Source organism: Hippoglossus hippoglossus, chromosome 16 (genome assembly GCF_009819705.1).
Source record: "Hippoglossus hippoglossus isolate fHipHip1 chromosome 16, fHipHip1.pri, whole genome shotgun sequence".
In the NCBI taxonomy this organism is placed as follows: domain Eukaryota; kingdom Metazoa; phylum Chordata; class Actinopteri; order Pleuronectiformes; family Pleuronectidae; genus Hippoglossus; species Hippoglossus hippoglossus.
The window spans coordinates 12,828,930-12,849,992 of NC_047166.1; the positions used below are offsets into that span (position 1 = coordinate 12,828,930).

Here is a 21,063-nt window from a genome sequence, read left to right on the forward strand (position 1 = left end):
TCAGTCCTTAACTATCAGTGCCGCTCACAGACAAGTCATTCTGAGATCGAGTTCAGTAACTTAGATATTTACCTGATGATCCTCAAGAGCTTCGATAAGATCCTCATCACATTTAAGAAGTGGCACAGAGGTCTGGTAATGATCTTCATATGAAAGCTCCATCGACGCCCACGTTTCTCTGATTTCTGTTACAACCTGAAATGCAAACAATGGACAGCCTAATGATAACTGTGTTCAAAAATAGAACTTGCCTTATTTACAACAATATTTGGAGTGTAGGAGTAATTCCTGAACCTACTTTCCAGTTTATATGAAACAATATTCATGATGTTGAGCAATGTTTGTTTATTTGTTTAACACATTGCTCTTCAGTCAAAACATAGGAAGATGTTTATCATAATAAAATGGCTAACAAGTTTGCTTGGTAGTTACATAGTGACAATTGTTCCTGTGTCCATACTTCAACCTTTTAAAGTTGGGTTGTAAATTGACCACAGTTCACCAGAAATGCAGAGCATGTTACATTTGATGATTTGTCATTATGAATTAAACAATAGCAATCTGCCATCATCCAAGCTCACCTGGCTCTTAAAGGGATGGGAGATGGCTAGCTGATTGGTTTATTGAATGCAAACGCAAAAATATATGATCAATTAATTAAGACACGAGAACATGTTGTTTTTCACTGCCTTTAAACTACCAAAATGCATTTGAATAAGCTTTGAACCTTGACACTTAGATCATTACAATAGAGCTCTTGATGTGTCTGGCCATGCTCTAATTACAAATAAATATAAATAAAGAAGAACCTTCTCTATGGTCATTTCTTTCACCGCCTTATCCACTATGTTGCGAACTTCGTCTTCGAACAAATGGAGCTTCAGGGCCAAGAGGTCGTCCAAGGTGGTGCTGTCCGTAACAGTGATGTCCATCTATTAGAGAATTAGATAATAACGGTCAGAATGAAAAGTTCTGTCATGTAAGAATCATGTACATGTACCTCTACTGCGTGTACCTGTGTGGTTCTAACAAGCTGCGCCCAGTGACGCTCTCGTATGGCCATGTTCTGAAGATGACTCACGGCCCGCAGTGACGTCAACAGGTTCTTTACATAAAGGTCCAACCCAGAATACACATCCCACACACGGGCCTCCTTGTCAAGCTTCCGCATGTCCTACACAAACAGAAGGTAGGTGAACATAATTAGTTAGTAGGGGCATCTGTTACAAACAGCAATGGTGCATGACAGCAAGACAGCAGGAGAGATGTGCTGGTGTGATGTAGCACTGTTGGTGACCTCACCTTGGCAAACCTCCCCAACTCTGCATCCATCTGGTCCACGTTTATCTGCCTCCATTTGGTCATTGTCCAGTTTTTCACACTGCTCTGTTTAGATAAAGGCGCATGACGAGGAGTCAATGGGCTTGATGGGGACATTTAGAGTCTTCACGGTAAAAGGATCAATGACCAGCCTCCACAAGGACAGGCTGGTCAAATTGTTTTTTGGGGGGGGTGACATGGTAAGTTGAAGAGGCTGCGTTCACATTTCCTCAAGATGAGCAATATTGAAGTGAAAAATTGTCCAATCAGCAACTTACCTGCACAAATACAACAATGTCCCACAGTTCTTTGAGGACGGTGATCTCTTTTCTGCAGAGCTTGATGTCTCTGTACTCAGGAATGGTAACATCAAACAGATTGGTGGACTCCTGAAGTTCAGCTACTTCTTTCTCCATGCTTTGAATGGCTTTTTCCGACTAGGAAACAACATGTGACATCTGTTATCCATACTGACGAATACTGTGTTATTTTGAATGCTATAATCAAACGACGGCTGAACTCTTACTTTCTCCAGACTGACGTAGGGATGCAGTGCATTGTAAGTGAAGGGCGCAGTTGCTCCGAACATCTCCCGGAATTTGGTTTGTTTCACCTGAAAAATAATGTCTTAAAATGTCTTCACGATGGCATATACAATAAAATCGTTTTAAAAGAGTGTATATATATTTTCTCTGGGAAACAAAGCGCTAAAGTAGTTTTTACCTCAAACGCCATGCATCGTCTCCGTAGCACCATCACCTCTGTATTCTGCATGGGTGCCACTTCATGTCTCACTTCTAAGGCCAGTTTTTTAGCTGCACACCATTTCTCAGGGAGTTCCTGAGGAGAGAATTGATTTAAGTTAGTCTGATTATTTGTCTCAGAATAAAGTAGCCCTCGTTGTCATATTATTTCAGTTAGTATTTAAGGAAAGAGTAGCATTAACCTAACTCCTTACCTCCATCTGAGAGTAGACCTGGTCTGTTATGGTCACTCCGTATCGTTCCAGGAGGATTATCGTGTCTCTAAGAGGCTCAAACATCTTGTCTGTGGCTGCTTGTCTGTCTCTCACTGCCAGCAGGTGACTCATAACTTCCGTCATGTTATGCTGGTCTCCTTTAGCTACAGGATGGTTCAGCCCTTCAACGGTGGCCCGGACAAACATCTGCAGCTCATCAAGACTGAGAGGGAAAGCATGTGTGAGAACGGCAGATGCTATAGCTCGACCTGTATTTCATAACCATGCAGAATTGTACCTGTTTGTCACATAAGTCAGGAGGTGTTCTTTGAAAAGCCAGCTCCACTTCATCACAACGTTAAGGACACTGACTTTGAAGAACTTGATGTCCACCCTAAACCATCCGTTGAAAACTCTGAAGTCTTCCAGCTTGGAAATTTCAGAATAGAGATCCTCAAAATAGTCAATCTGTAAAATTAAGATCACAACCGAGATTACAATTACAATCAATCTGTTATGCAAGGGGAAATGTGATTCATGATTTTTTTAAAAAGCCTTTTTTTCTACCTGCTCTTTGAAGTTATCAATCGTAGGCGGACTCTCCGGGAGAACCTCTGCTCTGTGAGCCTCCAGCTCCTCAGCTGTGAGTGCACGTCCATACAGGAGAAACTGGCTGAGGAACTCAGCCCTGTCATCTTGCCACAGATGAGTGTAGCAGTCAAACTTTTCCTGGTAATTTATGGCTTTCTTCAGAACGTTCTCCACTCGCTCCATTATTTCATGCCTCAGGTCTAACAAATCTAGCATGTCATCCATTACATCCTGTAAAAAGTTATATTACATAACAAATAACATCTGGAGTGTGTACTATTTGAAGAGGAATACACTTAAATCATGGAAGAAGGAGAATACTCTTTTTGATCAATACAGAATACTCTTTAGAACTTGTTTAAATTATTTATATTAATCATTTTTACTTGCCACCTTCCCTGGGAGGGTGATAAAATGTTAACACAGTGTAGAAAGGGTTTTAATATGCCAAAATACCTGGTAGGTCTCCGTGCTCAGGTGAGCAGCCACTCTGTTGATATTCACTGACGTCTTGAATATGTCTCCGACCAGTCCCTCTATCAGCTCATAGAGGCCGTCCCCTGCTTCTCGCTCCAGTGAGGGGAGGAAGACCAATCCTGAGCCACTCAGCATCAACTGAGACGCGAACAGAGGCGTCAGTTTTGGCCACGACTCCATGTTGTCCACAAAGAACTGAAGAGAGAGGCTGATGTAGCTGAAGAGCCCCTCCACCACCATCTCATCCACGTACTCCAGGTACGACTGCCACGCTTCTGAAGCAGGGTCAGCGCGGAAAAGAACCATATTTTCCTGGGGAAACATTTTAATTTAAGTTTTTATGATTTTCAGAAGAAGTAAAGCATATTTATGGATTAGATCAGAAGCTAGTAGCATCAAAAACTGTAAACTGACTATATCCAAAATATATATATTTATCCACTTTAAATTTAACCAGAGAGATAAACGTTATATATTTTTATCATTTTGGAAAAGCAATTCGAAAGCCAAACACAAATAACAATTTTAAAATAAATTTTAAAAGTGCTGTAATCCAAAGAAGGGGAACTTCTCTGCGTAAGTCTTTAATGGCAATACTTCCGTGACTTGATTTTATTAACAGTGCAGCAACACAAGTATTGTATTGGAAGATCGATCACACAGAAGTGTGAATTTGATCATAAATTCAGTCATATGTACCTGCACCAGCTCGTGGATCGAATCTCCGTCCTTCTTCAAGCCGTTGTACTTCCTTTTGACCCGCTCTCCTCTGTCCTCCAACTGTATGAGTGAACCTCTCTTGTTGTCCTTCCTGTGAAACAGGACTTGTTTACTCCATCCTTTCATCAGTGACTGAATGGCTTCACAGTTCTCCTTTGCTCTGCTGACTCGACATACGAGGTCTTGGACCAGGTCTTTGGTGGTGCTGATGAAGCTCCCGCTGTCCAGATCCTGCCACGTCAGGTCAATCTCCGCTCTTGTCAACTGCAGGTCTACGGATTCCAGCTCAGCACGAACAAGAGGAAGTTCGACCTCGAGCACCGTCTGCTTGAGCTTGTTGTACCATTGTACCAACAGCTGCAGACTGCTCACATACTAGAAAGACATATTGTTTAACTCAAACATGTATACTGTACATGTGAGTAAATGGGGCCATGATGTAATTTGCTTGTTTCGTACCTTTGTTAACATGTCACGCTTATCGAAAACAGTCGTTGCAGCTGCAGGGATCTGGATCTTACTGAGACTCTGAATATATTTCACATCTTTCAAGACTTCCGTCAGCTGAGGAGTAAAAAGAAACAGTGATTAACTCAATGTATAATCACAGCAGGGTGGTGGTCAAATGGTTTGTTTCAGCTAAAATAAATCATTAGAGAATAAAGCAACTAAAATTAAATCAATAACAAACTAGAATGGCACTCAGGAGAGTGCATACCTCGGCCAAGGCTCAACAGTTCCCTTATGAAAACACATTGAAATCTTCAAGCACCAGATTTTATTTGGATCTGCACCAAATTGCAAACACTCATAGATATAAGTTCCCTAAATATGCCAGATTTGTTCATAAAAATTCATGTATTATTCCCTGTTCAATCTGTGACAACATCAAAAAAACTAAAGTTACAAAAAACTAAAATAAAACAATATTCCCAGTTTTAAGGGACTTGGAGCGCAGGTCACCACTGTGAGGGAACCTAAATTTAAAAAGGACTACATCAGTCAAACAGTAAGTTGAATAATTATTCAGCATCTGAGAACCTATACACTGTGAGTGCTCTAAATAGTTTGCAGGGACATTGGAGCAGTTACCTTTGGATTGAAGTTGACTGAGACCAGGCCAGATGAGGCATTTCTGGAGAGAAGAGGCTGGTTGAGGTTCATCAAGCAGGTCTGTTCTAAACCTTCACACCAGTCAGAGTAAACGTCCTCCTCATAATGGTCCAGGAGACGCAACATCTCCATGTACATGTTGTTCTCCTTCACCATCTCCACGCTCACCATCTCCACGCCTCCTGCAGGCCTGGAGATGTAGAATAACTGTGAGACAAGTGTCATTTTAAAGCCTGACACAGTAATGATACTGTTGATACTTGTAATCATCCTGGCTGGCTCATGGCTCGTGATAATTAACTCAGTAGAACCAGTCAAATGTTTTACTAACATATCAAATAGCGATCTGATTTTTTCCCATGGTGTTTGAATACGTTCTCTGAGCATTTTTGCCCACTTCAAAGCATCAGATGTGTGAGCCATGTTCTTGGTCAGACCACTCTCCAACTGTAAACGAAAAAAGGATAGAAAATGAATTAATTTTCTGCTTATGTGCCTTGAAGCTAAATTGCTAACATCCAAGTTTAACATAGCCTACCTGATTGATCTGGGATTTAAACAGGCATTTACATTTCTCCAGCTCTTCTCTGAAATATTGCTGCAGCACGAGGAAGTTAGGGCTGAATATCTGTCTAACTTGTCTTCTCTCCAGGAAGGGTCCAATAACAGTGAGCAGCTTCAGGACAAAAGACAAAAAGATGTTGTTGTCCCACTTGGTAGCACTATCACTGGCTAGTCACTTTAGTGTCTATGTCATTGGTATCACAGTGTTCCACTTGCTTACTTTGGAGGCTGATTCCAGTCCTGAACAATCCTTAAAAGCCAAACTCAGAAGGCTGGCAAGGTGGCATTCAAAGTCCACAATCCACTCTTTGAAATCCTTGTACTCGTTTTCAAAACCCTTATGACAAATTCAAGAAATCAACAGTATTGATACATTTGTGCATCATGAATCTGAGCAGAATTTGCATGATCAACAGTGTGCAATAGCTGTTTGTAATTAACAATATAAATGCCATCGAGAGACTATTTCACCTGAGAGTTTAAGTCGAGTGGGCTGTTTTCACTGTGCTTCAACATTTGGCAGCGGTTACAGAAGTCTTTATACATCTGAGCCACTTGCTCACTGTAGAGTTTCGCCTGAAGTCCACCAAATTCCAGCTTTTCCATCCTCTGAAAGTCCAGCGTGATTTCAAACAAGCCCTGCAAAGAAAACACTGCGTTTGAAACCAAACCGCAGATACAGCCTCACTGTGACACGTGAATACAAAAACCTCCTCCCCACCTCCAGCTGTAGCATACGATCAAGGAACTGCTTGAATCGTGCAAAAATCATGGCAGATGGGAAATCCCAGGGTGCATGTTTCACATGGTTGGCCAACCTCTCCCTCTGGGTCTGGTAACTGTCTCTGAAACACCTGAAGACTAATATTACTCTCTTTACCATCTGTAGGCTTTCCAATGGGTCCTCTCTGAGTAGCAGATCTGCTGAGAGGTATGTGGACGCCTACAGGGTGGAAAAACATATATCAATTTGAATTCGTTAACATTCACAGCCTCTAACTGAAGCCAGAGTTATGGTGAAGGCGTAAATGGACACAATTTCATGCACTGTGTCTGATTATGTTTGCAATAATTTCACATTTAAGTGCCATTTGGTATAATCCAAAATACCAGGAGTCTCAAATGAGGTTTCTTACCAGTTCAATAAGTAGATTGCAAAGTTCCTGCAGTAACACCACGATGCGTTTCGGCCTTCGATAGGACTGGCAGTTGGTCCAGATAAGGAAGAGAGTGTGAAACAGTGCAGGGATGGATTTTTTCAACTGGGGAAATCCTTCCTTTTCCAGCTGAGAGAGATGTGCATGTAGCGGCTGTAGATAGATGTTAATGTCCTGCGCTTCTTGTAGTGCTTTTGAATCAGGAAAAAAAATAAATCAAAATGACATAATCAGACTTAATGAGTTCTGGTAATCACATTATCCTGAGCATCAGACATGTGACAGGCTGCAAACTACACTTTGACTTTGGGAAAGAGATCAGCTATTCTTACCATCAGACACATTTCCAACTAGAATCTTGATTGCTGGATGATAGCTGCTGTCCATCATCTCTAACACCTTTGCCATCTTTTGAACAATGGGGCTCTGGAGCTACAAGGAAAAGATCCAAACACTTTAACAAAGAGAAAAATGTCAGGGGATAAAAATAAATGACACAAGAACTTTAGTGAAGATAATGAGGAAAAGAGGGATGATACCTGATGATAAATATTCTGTATATTGTTCTCCCTGGATGCCCAAAACTTCAGCTCTACACTGGGCCCTGGATTACTGCCAGTTTTAAGTAGATCTGATGAATCCTCCTTTAAAACCTTCTGGATTAGATTGCTCCAGTTGATGACCTGGGTCTCTAACGTGTGGGCCACTGCTCGGTCATAGTTAAGCCTGAGTGTGAGAATACATGTTTGGAGTGTTGGTTAATACTATTTGTATCTACTAAGATCACAGCATATTAAACAAAAGCAAAATATGTATTTTTTTTTCTTACATTTTGATGGTGCTGTTTGAATTTTCCATCCAGTCTGTTGCAGTTGGGAGAGGGAGGACAGTTTTCCCCAAGACCTGTCCTCGTACAACTGATGTCGTACTGCACAGGCTTTCCACGTGTCGAATGATATCTTCAGACATCACAACTGGCCACTTCTGATGGTTATTTTTGTTCAACAGCAGTGGGACGCATACCTTGCAAAGAGAATGAATTCAAACCATGAACCATGAATTCGATACTGATACAAGCAACTGAAATACCTCTGGTATTGCCAAAAAACGCCAGGTCGGGCATAGAAAAGTATGCAGATCTATGTACCAATCTGATATCAATGTCTTTAAAGCATAGTTTCACCCAGATAAAATGGCAATTTTCAAAAATCACATCTTCTTTGTATGGTTTTAAGAGCAGCAAAGAAGAAGTGATTTCCAGTAGTGTAGCTTGAGACAGAGCTCCCTCAAATGTCTGCATTGGTCAATATTTCATGCTGGAAGATCCTGCCAGCAAAACTGAGATGTATACAGAATGCAAAACTTCAGTTTTGAGGGCTGGCACAACATAAAAGGTATTTTGTTTATATTAACTGTGGCTGCATTTTAACAGATATCTAAAGGACATAATTGTTGTGTATTTCCTTCATTTATGTATTTGTGTTCTTTTTCAGTTATGACTGTCAAACTAGATCATGAAAGAAGCTCTGAGGCTTCTCTGTGTGTATTTGTTATTCATAGGGTTTAACCTGAGACAGGACATACAGCAGTGATTGCTTCCATACAGGGTCAGTAGCATGCAGCTGGTAAAAATCAAATGTTTGTTTCTTTAATGCAACAGTATCAGATTATCAGGTTATATCCTTTTAGTGTTTTTAGGGCAGGTGCAATATTCAACTCACTTGTATTCTGCATTATTATTCTGGGTTTTACATGATATGTCCTTGTGTACTGTTTTCTGTTGTTTGTTGTAGTGTTGTTCTGCAGCTGCTGTAGCACTTTGGCCCAAGACACATTTCCCCATAGGGACAATAAAGTGTATTTGATTTGATAGGTACTCGGTATTGGCTAATACGCAAACCCCATATATGGGAATCGGTATAAGGAAGGGAAAATGGAAATCGGGAACATCTCCACTTACTGCACATGCAGTAAAATGTCTACATTATGGAGGTAGGTGTGTGATGGAGGGTGTAATAGTCACCTGCTCAACGATGGTTGACAGCTGCAGAAGTGGTGATGGAGACAGGAGGCCGAACAGCAGCAGCTCCCTGTAGTTCTCACAGCTGACAGGCTCACATCTCTTCTTCAGGAAATAGATCTTCTTGTTCTGACCATCAGACGAGGCCTGCGTTTGGAATCACACAACACACAGGAACATGTGACTCACAAAGCAGATCAATACACATCTCCTCCATGCCAAACCAACCGAGAATCACTAGTCAGTAGTGAGCTAGCTTGATCATTTAGGAGTCAGGGGAGTGGTTTTGGAGCCATACCTCTGTAGAAGCGACCAGACCACCTGTTTTCGACGAGGAGAAAAATACAACAGGCTCCTTTTCGAAGAAGTGTGTGAGCAGAGTTTGAAACTCTTCGTGGACAGCTGTCTTCTGCCATGTGTGACGCTGCAGCCGCAGGAAAACACGAACTTTCTCCTCCACAAACTTCACCCTGACGTCTTCGAGGAAACTGGGCGCACTCTCGTCGTCGGACATGATTCCTGTGCGACCATGACACCGTCACTTCCTCCAGCAAGACGAGGGGCGAAGAGGGAGAAAGTCAAAAGTGGCAGCTCCGGATGTTTTCCTGTAAAGTGAACAGGGTTTAAAGTTAAACCTGTGTGTGTGTGTGTGTGTGTGTGTGTGTGTGTGTGTGTTGAGAGGACGAGCACGAGCTGGAAAGTGTCCCGGGCGGTTCCGCGTCCCGTTGCCAAGCAACAGCCGCGACCGTAAATCACTGCCAGTTGCTTCAATGGAAAGTAAGAAAAAACTGTATTCTAGGATTATTTTCACAGTTACAACCATTAAGTTCATTTACCTCGATATTGTATTACTGTATCTACTATTCTACCTTATTTTAGAGGACCAGGATGTCCAGAATGTGGATTATGGGCCTTTGCTTGAAGTTAAATCAACAAAAAATCTAATAAACACTTGCACAATATAATCCCTGGGGGTTAAAGTTGTCTTTCCCTGTACCCTGTCCTGTTGTCTTTTAATTTGCCGTGTGCTGAAAGGCCTTTTACTTAATTTCTGCTTTGTGATTGAAAGTAAGTTCGTATTAACTCTATCAGAATCAGAATCAGAAATACTTCATATGTTCCTGGGGTCAAATTGGGTTTCATTACAGTCAAGAATAGAAATTTAGTAGCCTACAATATATAGAAAGATGCAGAATAAGAAGTATATACAATAATCCAGTATAAACAACAGAAGATCACATATGAATAAGGTGTAATCAGGTGGGCTAAGTCCTCTAAGAAATGTTTGGGATGTATTGTAGACTTGGATTGACTTCGGTATAGACTACATACGAGTCTCACTGATGGAACTCAATTGAAGTAACATTAAAATAGTCAAAATGAAAAGATACATAGCCTAGAAAAAATGTTCACCTTTTAGTTTAAGGTACATCAAACCTTACATTTATTTAAGGGCCCACTATACTATGACTGTAATGTCCTTTCAAGTACAATGTACAATATAATTCAAACATTCCTGGTTTAAACAGGCGCATATGCGTTGCCCCTATTGTGGCCCATATGTGTTGGAAACCATAGACTGTAGTAAAATGTGACTAGTTTGTCTGTTGTCTTAGCAGCACAGCACCGTACCCAGCAACTGCCATTTACAAGGCACTTTACTGCACCTCATTTCAGAGCAGCCGAGGGGTCCGACTGCTCGATGTAAATAACAAGATTCTACTTTTGGAGCAGCTTAGAGATTTAGCTAACTGACTGATATCCTGATATAACGGAGCAGACTCAAAGCAAAGTTTTTCCTTTTACATTTTATATCCCTAAAGCACTGATAGATAGATAGATATTTATATACGAAAGGCATTTCTTCCTGCAGCAATGATTTGTATCCTTTCCTATCCGTCTATCTCCTTTTTATTTATTTATTTCACATCTAGAAACAGAGGACTTGAGAGCGAGACAGCCACCTGCACGCGCTTGCAGGTGGCTGTATGTTTTGGACCTCATCACATGCAATGACAGGACCACCTACCGGGAAGAGATTGCCTGCCTGTTGCTATGGTGTTAATAACAAGTTGGAAGCAATGCATTCAAGCAGTTAAGATGAAGATGGCTCCTGATGTAATCCACACGCTCATTTTACTCTGAAAATCAGCACAGGTGTTAACATGGTCGAGAACGTGAGTCGTTCAATTTGCCAAGAAGACCACCGCGGCCTCGAATGGGATGAGACGACTATCATCACAATATGCACGGTGCATAGTTATGAATGTGCTTTTATGGTTTTTATCATAGTTTGGCCTCCTTGTCGAAAGAAACAAATACATTTTTCTATTGGACTTCCTTTCAAAGTGCACCCCTGCCTCCGATCCAGGAGCTGCAACATCACAAAGCGTGTAAGACAGACTGCTCTAATTGTGCCCTACCAAGCAACCCCAAACTATTCCTGAGCAAACACTGCTGTTCAAACCTGGCACTATACCCGCCACCTCAACCATTTTACTGCCAAAGGCTTGTTGCACTGCTGAGCTGGCCCTCCTATCATCTCCATCCGCTGCTTGTTGTGCAGTCTGCCACAACAACGAATGTGCTGCAGTCTGACTGTGAACATTCAAGTTCATTGATCACTTGCAGCCATTGTCATTGGTATTTAAACTGATATTTCCTTAGATTAATCCGATAATACTCTATTACACATTAGAATAGTTAATGGTCTGTGCTCGTATTGTATATGTCGCTCTTCCCTTGGCCTTCAGACATTTCACTATACGCTGTACATTTGTAATATGTAGCAGCTCATCAATGACTGGCAGTGTCAACAGAGCTGTGCTGATGATGTCGTATTGATTCCCAAACCGAATCACAAAACAACACTCCATCATGACGGCCCAGTCAATCCAACAAGCGGCGGTGAGCGAGCAAATGTGTTATCTGAGACTTGAAATCAGTTATGTTTGTTTAATGATGTGCACTTTCTTGTCCAGGGATAAGTTGTCTCTGTTGTAGTGGAACCACAACTGTGTATGAATATCAGTACATCGCAGTTTGAATGATTGTTTTCCCCAAACGTTCTTTAAAAAACAGACATAGGCTGTTATTTCTAATTATAAGAGAAGTGGGATCAGTGGATTGATATAAAAGTTAATGACAGGAAATATCACAGCAGTGACTCAATGTAGGGGAAGGCCAGCTACAGGGAGGGAGGTGCAAACATTGTGTTGTTTTTTTTTTTTTATTGTGTTGGTTGAATTATTTTCTTTTTATTAGTTCATAATGAAACACGTTTTGTCTTTCGGGTTCAGTGAGAAGCAACTGCTTGGCTCTGGGAGGGGTCCTGGTATAGTCTTTACATGGGAGACACAATGCATGTGGTATTTAAGAATCATAAAGTTTATCTGTCTCTTTACCAAATCACATTGATTTACAATCATCAGCCATAACAATGAAGCTATTTGTTTATCCTTGATTTATTCAGATTCACTGTGAGTAATGTTCATGTAGCTGTATGAATGTGTAGATGTAATAAAACCCTGTACATGAGGCAAATTGAAGTTCTATACTACATTATGTCATATTATACTTATTATTATATTATAGTATTGTATAGTATTATATAGTATAGCATAGTATAGTATAGTATAGTATAGTATATAGTTGATGCCAACAGTCACTTCACTTCATTGCTTTGTGCATATAACATCTGATCCCTGGATGTCAGAAGGTCTACCCCACAAGGACGCCCCTCCACTGGGATCGGTTAAGCTTGGGTTATACTCTCAAAGTAGGTCATTATTATTTCTTCAAATAAAAATATATGAATTTGAAAGTAATATTATATTTGTAGAGTCACACATTCATCTCAGAGTGAACAACATACAACAGCATAACCCTCTGTCTTATAACCCTAGAAAGAAATCATGATCTGCTTTTTTAATACTTTATTATTTAGTTTCCTGGTGATGAAAATTAAAAAAAAATTGACTTAATACAACTACAGCAAGCTGAGAGAGTCATGGTTTGTGAGAGTTTCTGCTGTAGATCATGCGTCACCATCAGCGGCGGCCTGTAGAGGGCACTGGCTTGTCTCTTTTGGCAGGTCCTCCTGAGGGCCGGGGTCTGGGGGACTTGGAGAAAGAGGACAGTTTGAGACAGATGGTCAAATCCAACCTATTTATTTTATGTAGATAGATAGATACATTTGGATGATCTTTTTTATTTTAATTCTTTATTATTATTATTATTTTCATTATTATTATCATTGGCCTGTTTGTGAGGACCATCTGGTTGAAAAAGGTCCTGGAATCAATTTGTAAGCCACATTTAGAAACACAGACATGTCAGGTGCAGCACGCTGGGTGCGTCTGTTGTTTGGTGGCCTCCCGTCCGTATAATAATTGATCCCATTGACTAAATAATAATATCTTGTCAGTCATTCCGTCACAAGTCATTGCTCCACCTGTCTCCGGAAATACAAAGACACGATAAACTAGTTTCCATGTGTTGCTGGCAAATAATAGCCTGCATGTGGAGAATGTTTTTTGTACTATATAGTGAATTAACGCCCCTGTAATGAAATGTAAAAATAAAAAATAAAAAATCATTGGACTGCTGTGTGCTCAACCTGACGGTGAGATCTCATGTGGGCAGATCACACACAAACAGAAAAATCCTACAAGATAGTACTAAAGCTCTTGGGGTGTTATGTAAGCGCCAGAGTGAACAAATTTGTTAGCCCACACCCGAGGGCATCTGGTGATGGATATGTTGTCCTGTGGGACTGTGGAGGCCGCAGCACAACAGCCGGCCGCTTATCATGAAAGGCTTGTTTTAAGTGTTCCTCTGCAGGGAAACAAAGGCTTTAAGGGCACCCATTACCTTACAATTGTAGTACAATCCCCATTGTTTGGTTAGTTCACACACACACACACACACACACACACATACGTAGCCTACTGGAGCATATGGCATGAATTAGGCCTAGGTTTCAGCCTCGGATGCAAATAGCCAGATTTAAAATCCAAAACTCTGTGAGAAGTATTTTTGGTGTGTAAATGAATTAAATTCTGCAACTTTAAAAGGCACGTAACACTTCTTTGCATCTAATGTGCATGCGTGTGTGGTGTGGGGGTGTGAGCGTGTGAGCGTGTTGTGAAGGAAGCCGGGCGCTTGTAGGTAGGACTCCCCCGAGGACGGCCGGGCCACTTGTGTCTCTGAGGGTCTGACTGGTTGATCCCACTTAATCAGCATCCTGAGAGACTGGCACTGCCCCCACGGCCATAATGCCTGAGGTCACTGTGGGCTCCTCAAGATGAAGTGAAGCCCCGCCAGACAATGCAGCTGTCAATCAGCCTTAACCTGAGCTGGGCCCTTTATTCCTCATATAGTGTACTTGTGTAATCTTTCACTCCATAAATGCAAATTAATCTCATCAATGTTTTGACTAACACAGGGCAAGGATACATAGGGAGCATTTTTTGCATATGAAATACTTGGATTTCTCACAGTACAGTTTCCCTTCATGGGGGACTGCATAATGGAGGGCAAATCATAGATGTCCTCCAACGTTATTCACACACACACACACACACACACACACACACACACACTGAGATATGATTATATATTTTCATATGTGACGAGCAAACATATCCTCTAAAATTATTTTTGTCACATATGATGTGAAGTAAAATGGGGAAATTCTGCTTGTCCCTGTGGGGAGATGAACTGCTCCTATGGGGTGATGATCATAGCCACATGTTGCTGGAAATACATTTATCTAAAAACTAACAGGATAATGAAGACACTGGAGAACGCTTCCTGCAATTTGCAGTAGCTCTTCCGCTTCGTTTAGACCATAATTTGTACTTGTTTGGATGGCACATCCAGTCAGTGGTTTGGGGTTTGTAGCAGTAATGTCCCACGGGCTTCTGTCAGTCCGGCACCATTATAAATGACAGAGCTGAGTGAGCCTCCTTGGCTGTTTCTCAACACGCTGGCTTCCTTGGGGCCTTGTGGAGCATTTGCAGAGCGCGTGCCCTTTTGATTTCCTAATCCCAGCACGAGCTGGGGAATGCTGGCGCTCGGTGAGATATTCCACTCACAAGCTGTGATTTATGTTCTCGTGGTGCAAGGCTCAATGGTAAGAGATCACAGGTGTTGTGGAGCCTCAGTAAAAACTTTTAATATGCACACCTCGTGGTCTCTGGCAGGGTACGGCACAAGGATTACTGCCATTCAGTGGTGGGGGGGTGGGTCAATAAATGTTTAAAATTCATCCGAGGCCCTTACAGTTGGAGAGCTATTATACAAACATCCATGTATGTGTTTTTCCGGCAGAGGTACAGTATCAATGTGGATTTATATCACCATACACACTGGGTGGTTTATTTTAATATTGTCAACTTAAATTCTAATTAAAAATAACTCATGAAAATCCCTATTCTTATACAAATTTAAATACAAAATACAAAATAAGAGCCCTGCATACCACACATGAAAATGTATTGGCACCACTTATATTGGCTGTTAATTAGGGCATTGTTGACTGGGTGGTTAATGCCCACTTTAAAGTGAAGAGGTCGACCTTTGCTCATGTCCCAATAAAAGTCTCAGCATAAAATGCAGAGAGCAAAGTGAATGCCCCTCAATTCACAGCTCGAGTGTTTGTTCTCTTTGCAGCCGCCACAAATTACTGGACGTCCACTTGATGTTTTTAATCAAAGCTTTGGGAGATCATGCTCTTATCAAGCAAAGGGAACTGAAATCAAGGGTTTATTTTAAGTCACTGCTTCATAGATTTTGAGAAATGAAACGGAGGGAAAAGTGGATTACTCCGCTGTCAGACTAATAATCATGTGAATGAATGAAAATGACACTTTGCTTCATGCAGATGAGCTAAATTTCATTCATGTGTCTTAAGTTTTCGGCTAGTGTAAGGAAAAAAAAAACTTACTGCCAATCTCCAAAGGCACAAGCTGCTCTCATTTATGACTGTAATCAGACATTTTTCTGAATAAGGTTTTAATGCTGACAAGAGAACCAGCTGCAGTTTATCATTAAATGTGATGACACTAATTATGTCGTGTCTTTGCGAATAGAAAAGAAATGTTTCCATTCAGACTTTTATTTGTGTTCTTCCTGCTGTGCAGCGAGACACATTTTGTCATGACATGTCACAGACAACTTCATGTGCAGTATAACAACCTTCTTGCATGATTTAATAACAGTGATCTGTGTTAATCACCCGGCCTCCCTCTTCCGCTTCTCCAACTTTGCCAGAGGGATTACTGTAAACTGCACCAACTCACCTATAACAGCAACTGTCTTGTCTTGTAATGGCTGCGTTAGACACCCCCCACCCCCACCCCAGCCTCCGACTTGTTACCTAGGTGCAGCGGTCAGGAAGTGCTTTGAGTCGTGTATAGCTGTGTGAGAGAGTTTGCTGAAAGTGGAGTGACCTTTTCAACTCTGCTCTTTACAGTGAATCCCTGAAGCCAATGTGGTTTTGGCTTCTATACTCTCATGTTAGTTTTTATGTGTGCTAGATAATATTTCGATTGGAAGGGACTGGAGTGTTTTAGTGTTTCACCAACTGGTGTTATCGACTGAAATATATTATGTTATATTTGTATATTTATTCAAATTACTTACTTATTCATTACAATTAAACAGACAGCCATGTTAAGATACATTTGTTTTAATATTTGATATATTATGTTGGATCTATTGTTGCTTTGAAAATAATAGATATTTAGGGTTTAATTAATTAAAAATTTGAATTTAAACGTATACATCATCCAGTGTCCACGTAGATTATTTGCAAATAAACACAAACGGAAACTGTGATTTTTTATTTACTTTTATAAGCTAAAATATCAAATACACAACTTAAATATCCATTCATATCCGTGTTGTTTTAGTGTATTGACCTACTGTTTATACTCATATTGTCACATCCCCCAAATTTCTGTCGCACTGTCAGAATTTCACCTCTGAATTTGTGCTAAAGATGTACCTCCCCAAGGTTACATAGCAGATTCATTTAGTCCCCACTTTGCCACCCCCTTCTCCTTCTCCCTCTCCTCCTCCTCCTCCTTTTTCTTTCCCATGTCCATTAGACCTTGCAGACTAATCGAGCAGCACCAATTGCTCCCGTGGTGAGATCATTAAGTAAATTATTTTAAGATCAAACGGTCAGCAGCCACAATGAAGTCCTGTGTAATGGTAAAAGCCTCAGAAGCAGCCACCCACCCCTCTCTCAAATTAAAGCCCAGTGGGGAGAGCTCTGCACCTCTCAGGTGGATGCCCCCACCATTAGGCCTTTTAGCTGCAGGCTAAGGTAGGACCCACTAATTGGTCCTTTGAACAAAACTAACCCACTGACAGGATCTGACTTGTGTGCAGCTTAAGAGTGCAAAATTGTTCCTGGCCAAAGACAGCAGTTTCAAAACCCCTGTAATGGTCCACCTATAGAGAGGGTCCACTTTCCGACTCTTATGTGGCAGCGGACGTGTGGTCACATTTAGAGGGATTGAAAAAGGGGGGAGACTTTTTTTGGGGGAGAGGGGGCAATTCGTTTTTTTTAAATATGACCATTCTAACAGAAACAGCTGTGGTTACATTTTCATTTCATTACATTTCCCAGGTCTGTTTTCTGTCTGACTTACATTTGATAGATATTATGTAACTGTGCAACTAGCATGACAATGCTCTATTCAAGTATTATGGCGGTCTGACTAATATTTTCTGACCATTTTAGTTAAAAAAAATCTACATTAGCAGACATTGTATACATTAAAAAAATGTAAAGGTTGAACAATAAACAAGATTTCAAACTAGATTGCTTTACATACACTTAAAAAAATAGAAATTAAGAAAACAAAGTACACATTGAATTTTTGTACTTATATATTCCTTTTAATCACTTACCTTGCACATTTTAAATTATACTGTATTTGATTTTTTTGAGCATGTGAAGGCAAATCACCTTAACTGTTTAATTTGTGTCAAAAAACACAAATCAGGTAAACCTTGTGCCGAACCTGTTATGGATCGTCCATAAAGGTGAAAACAAAAACATAGACTCTGATCGGGAAATAAAAATGACTGGTTTGAAGGATCAGAAGCTGCAGGAGTGTGTGTGAGTGTAGGTGCATATAGGTATGTGTGTATAGTTCAGTGCAAAAGCCATTAGACAGCGATTACTCACAAAGTGCTGTCCCTGGATGGATAGGTTGACAGCTTCCCTTTTAACAGGTCAAAGTTTCCCTCGCCTTAACATAATCGAGAGCATGTACTTTCTGTTCATACAGGGACAAATTCATATACATTACACAGAGACTCATACAAACAGTGTTGGCCTCCACAAGTGACTTTGTTTCCTCTGATTATTCCACATATAAGAAGCTACAGACTTAAAGACATAATGCACAACAAAACATTTAAAAAAAACAAGCCGTTGCCAGTTGTTTATTCCTCTGAGCTGAGAAAGTGTTGAACTTACAGTAGCTCGTGGTGTGGAGACAGGAACCAATGCAGCAAAGTGACTGTGAGAGTGATTTATCCTGCGCTGGCATGGAGCGTCGGTGTCATCAATCACATGGTTTTAATTAGTGATGGCTCCCCTTTGTGGCTGAGAAATGTGCATGTAATTCAATTTGGGACTCGCTGCTGCCTCAAGAACCCCACACAGAGATTCGTCAATCCACTGTAAGTTCATACACACTTGGAACGGCTGATATCGACAGAGCTGACTGCACGTGCACTCGCGGAATTTTGCCTTGTGAAAATGATTATAACCATGATCTTGATGAATTCAATAGTACGAGTAAGTAAAGGATAAAAATAGACTAAATAAATTGACAATAATCCATATAATGAGCAAACACAAACATCTTATTTTGTTATATTGAATTGTGAGATATAGCAGTGCTAGATGTCCAATAATCAATAACACAGACAAACACGAACATCTTATTTCGATATTTTGAATGAATTGAGAAAAACAGTGGCACTCTATTTCCAATAATCAATAAAACAATCAAATACACACGTTTTATTTTGATACAGTCAACAGCAAATTACTATTTGGCAGAGTCACAGATAGAAAAGTGAAACAAAAAAAACGAGCTTTAACCTAAAACGACCTCATGTGATTTGACATTTTTCCGTCTCCCATAGTGTGTGAACCTTTGTTCTAACCAAACATTATAAAACCGGATGAGGTGCACTCAAAAAACTAAATATGCGTTTATTTTAAAAGGTCATCTCGGGGAAGATCATGAGACAAATATTTAATCAGAAGTCCATTAGAACTTTTACCACTGACGATAAGAGCAAATAAGTGTCTTTCTCCTGAATCTTACCAAATGACAAAATAAAAAACACTTAATGAGGTGACACTTTAAAAGGGAGAGGTATCAATTATGCAGAAGTACGTTTTTTTATTATTTTTTTTAAATGAGAAAACAATATTCATTTGCTGCACAAAGTGAGAGAGGTCACTATTACTTTGTTTCCCCCCCCACGAGGTCATTCATTGAAAAGGCAATACAGTGCTGCAAGACAAAAAAACTGCTCCTTTTAGCTCCTGACACGCAGGAACCTCTTATCCCTCATTTAAATGTTGGTTTCTCCTTGATTTCCTCTTCAATGGGGAAACTTAACTGATACCGGCGGCAAAAGGCCCGAGCCTTAAATAAAAACAATGACAGCTCGGAGAGTTAAGGTGGCCATTGAGATGCTAAAACATCAATGGCAGTTATTTAGTTCTCTAAAGACACTTGAAAGTCTCTTATCTGACACATGGTAATGTCAGTCACTGCAGTGATGTTTATTTCCCAGCAGTCATCCACTTCACCGCTGAATGAGCGGCCGTGTTTGCATCTGAAATCTCACTCCTTATTCCCAATTTGACCCCTGACCTCATAACTGTCACAAACATTCAAACTAAAATATTGCTCTTACGGTTTGTTTTGTAATATCTCATTTAAAAAAACATGATTTGGGCTGAATTGAAAGTAATTCAAAATAAGCAGATAAACCATCTGAGTGAGTGGCTAAAAAAAAACGTTTGATAATAAGTAGTTGAATGTGACGCAAGTGTGTTGGAAAGTAATGTGGATTCTCAAAATAGCACTTCAAACCAGTCGTGGGGCAGATGGAGAATTGGTCAAGCCAAGCGACACACGCCGAGAACCACGTGGACCTTATAGCTGCTGTTACAGAGACAGAAACTTGCTGATCGTCACCTTTTCATATGACAAACTACATTCATCACCTGTAACACAACATTATAACTAGTATGTCATGCAGGAGAATAAAAACCTCCACCAAGGCCCAACAGTCCCTTGAAATTCAATCAAGATGCACAAATTCAACACACTTATGATATCAGTTCCTCAAAAGCTCATTTTTTTCATTAGGATCCATGAAAATGTGGAGAAACGCCCCCTGATCCAGATCTGCACCAACGTTGACTGAGGTCTTTCCTGACCCAAACCATATCCTTCCACCAAGTGTCATTGTAATCCTTTCATGTGTTTTGTGTATTCTTGCCTACAAACAAACAGACAAACAAACAGACCAACAAAGGGACACAACCTCCTTGGCGCAGTTAATAATACCAACAGTATTTTAGCTCCACAGACTCAAACACTGACTCCAGTTTCTCCTTTAGTTACAGTGTTTTCTTTGGTTCTGTATTGAATGGCACTGGATAACCTGCCTGCACTTGGCATAATCACGTCTGAATATCAGCTTCTTGCAATGTTTGAAATTTGACATAATGACAACGTAAGATGCTGTTGATTCAACAGTCTGATTGTGCAGCTGCACCTCCAAATGTCAGATTTAAGGCTGTTTTTGGCCTTGGGACGGATCAGCTCTGTTTCAACCTCTTCCTCCAATCAATTTCTTTGATGCCGGTGTTGTGTTGAAATATTCGGTCTCTTGTTTTTTTTTCCTTCTCTGGATTTCCTCTAACGGCACCAAAATCAGTGTCCCAATTTCACCGCCAACGTGCTGCTCACAATCAAGCTGTCATTTGGTCTATGAAAATTTGGCCGCGCCATTAGTTGATCTGCGGAGAGGAGAAATTCCAGACCTCTATCTATGTGGTTATTTCGAAGGAAATGTTGGTTTCCCCC

At 40.6% G+C, this 21,063-nt stretch overlaps 1 protein-coding gene across 1 annotated transcript in view; it reads right to left on the bottom strand.

The window, feature by feature from the left end:
- LOC117777134 (dynein heavy chain 11, axonemal) overlaps nt 1–9,477 on the bottom strand; it is a 37,251-nt gene extending 27,774 nt beyond the window's left edge. Inside the window, exons 1-25 of the mRNA XM_034611680.1 lie at nt 9,219–9,477; nt 8,924–9,067; nt 7,730–7,923; nt 7,440–7,626; nt 7,233–7,332; nt 6,880–7,091; nt 6,465–6,686; nt 6,215–6,382; nt 5,964–6,080; nt 5,718–5,855; nt 5,511–5,626; nt 5,159–5,369; nt 4,526–4,630; nt 4,046–4,441; nt 3,326–3,658; nt 2,846–3,100; nt 2,577–2,746; nt 2,279–2,501; nt 2,044–2,160; nt 1,847–1,933; nt 1,599–1,757; nt 1,303–1,386; nt 1,016–1,174; nt 810–932; nt 73–195 (exon numbers count right to left, since the gene is read on the bottom strand). Of these exons, the coding sequence (XP_034467571.1) occupies nt 73–195; nt 810–932; nt 1,016–1,174; nt 1,303–1,386; nt 1,599–1,757; nt 1,847–1,933; nt 2,044–2,160; nt 2,279–2,501; nt 2,577–2,746; nt 2,846–3,100; nt 3,326–3,658; nt 4,046–4,441; nt 4,526–4,630; nt 5,159–5,369; nt 5,511–5,626; nt 5,718–5,855; nt 5,964–6,080; nt 6,215–6,382; nt 6,465–6,686; nt 6,880–7,091; nt 7,233–7,332; nt 7,440–7,626; nt 7,730–7,923; nt 8,924–9,067; nt 9,219–9,434 (4,359 nt within the window). The 5' untranslated portion in view covers nt 9,435–9,477. The remainder of the gene's footprint in view (nt 1–72; nt 196–809; nt 933–1,015; nt 1,175–1,302; nt 1,387–1,598; nt 1,758–1,846; nt 1,934–2,043; nt 2,161–2,278; nt 2,502–2,576; nt 2,747–2,845; nt 3,101–3,325; nt 3,659–4,045; nt 4,442–4,525; nt 4,631–5,158; nt 5,370–5,510; nt 5,627–5,717; nt 5,856–5,963; nt 6,081–6,214; nt 6,383–6,464; nt 6,687–6,879; nt 7,092–7,232; nt 7,333–7,439; nt 7,627–7,729; nt 7,924–8,923; nt 9,068–9,218) is intronic.
- Nucleotides 9,478–21,063: the final 11,586 nt, after the last annotated feature.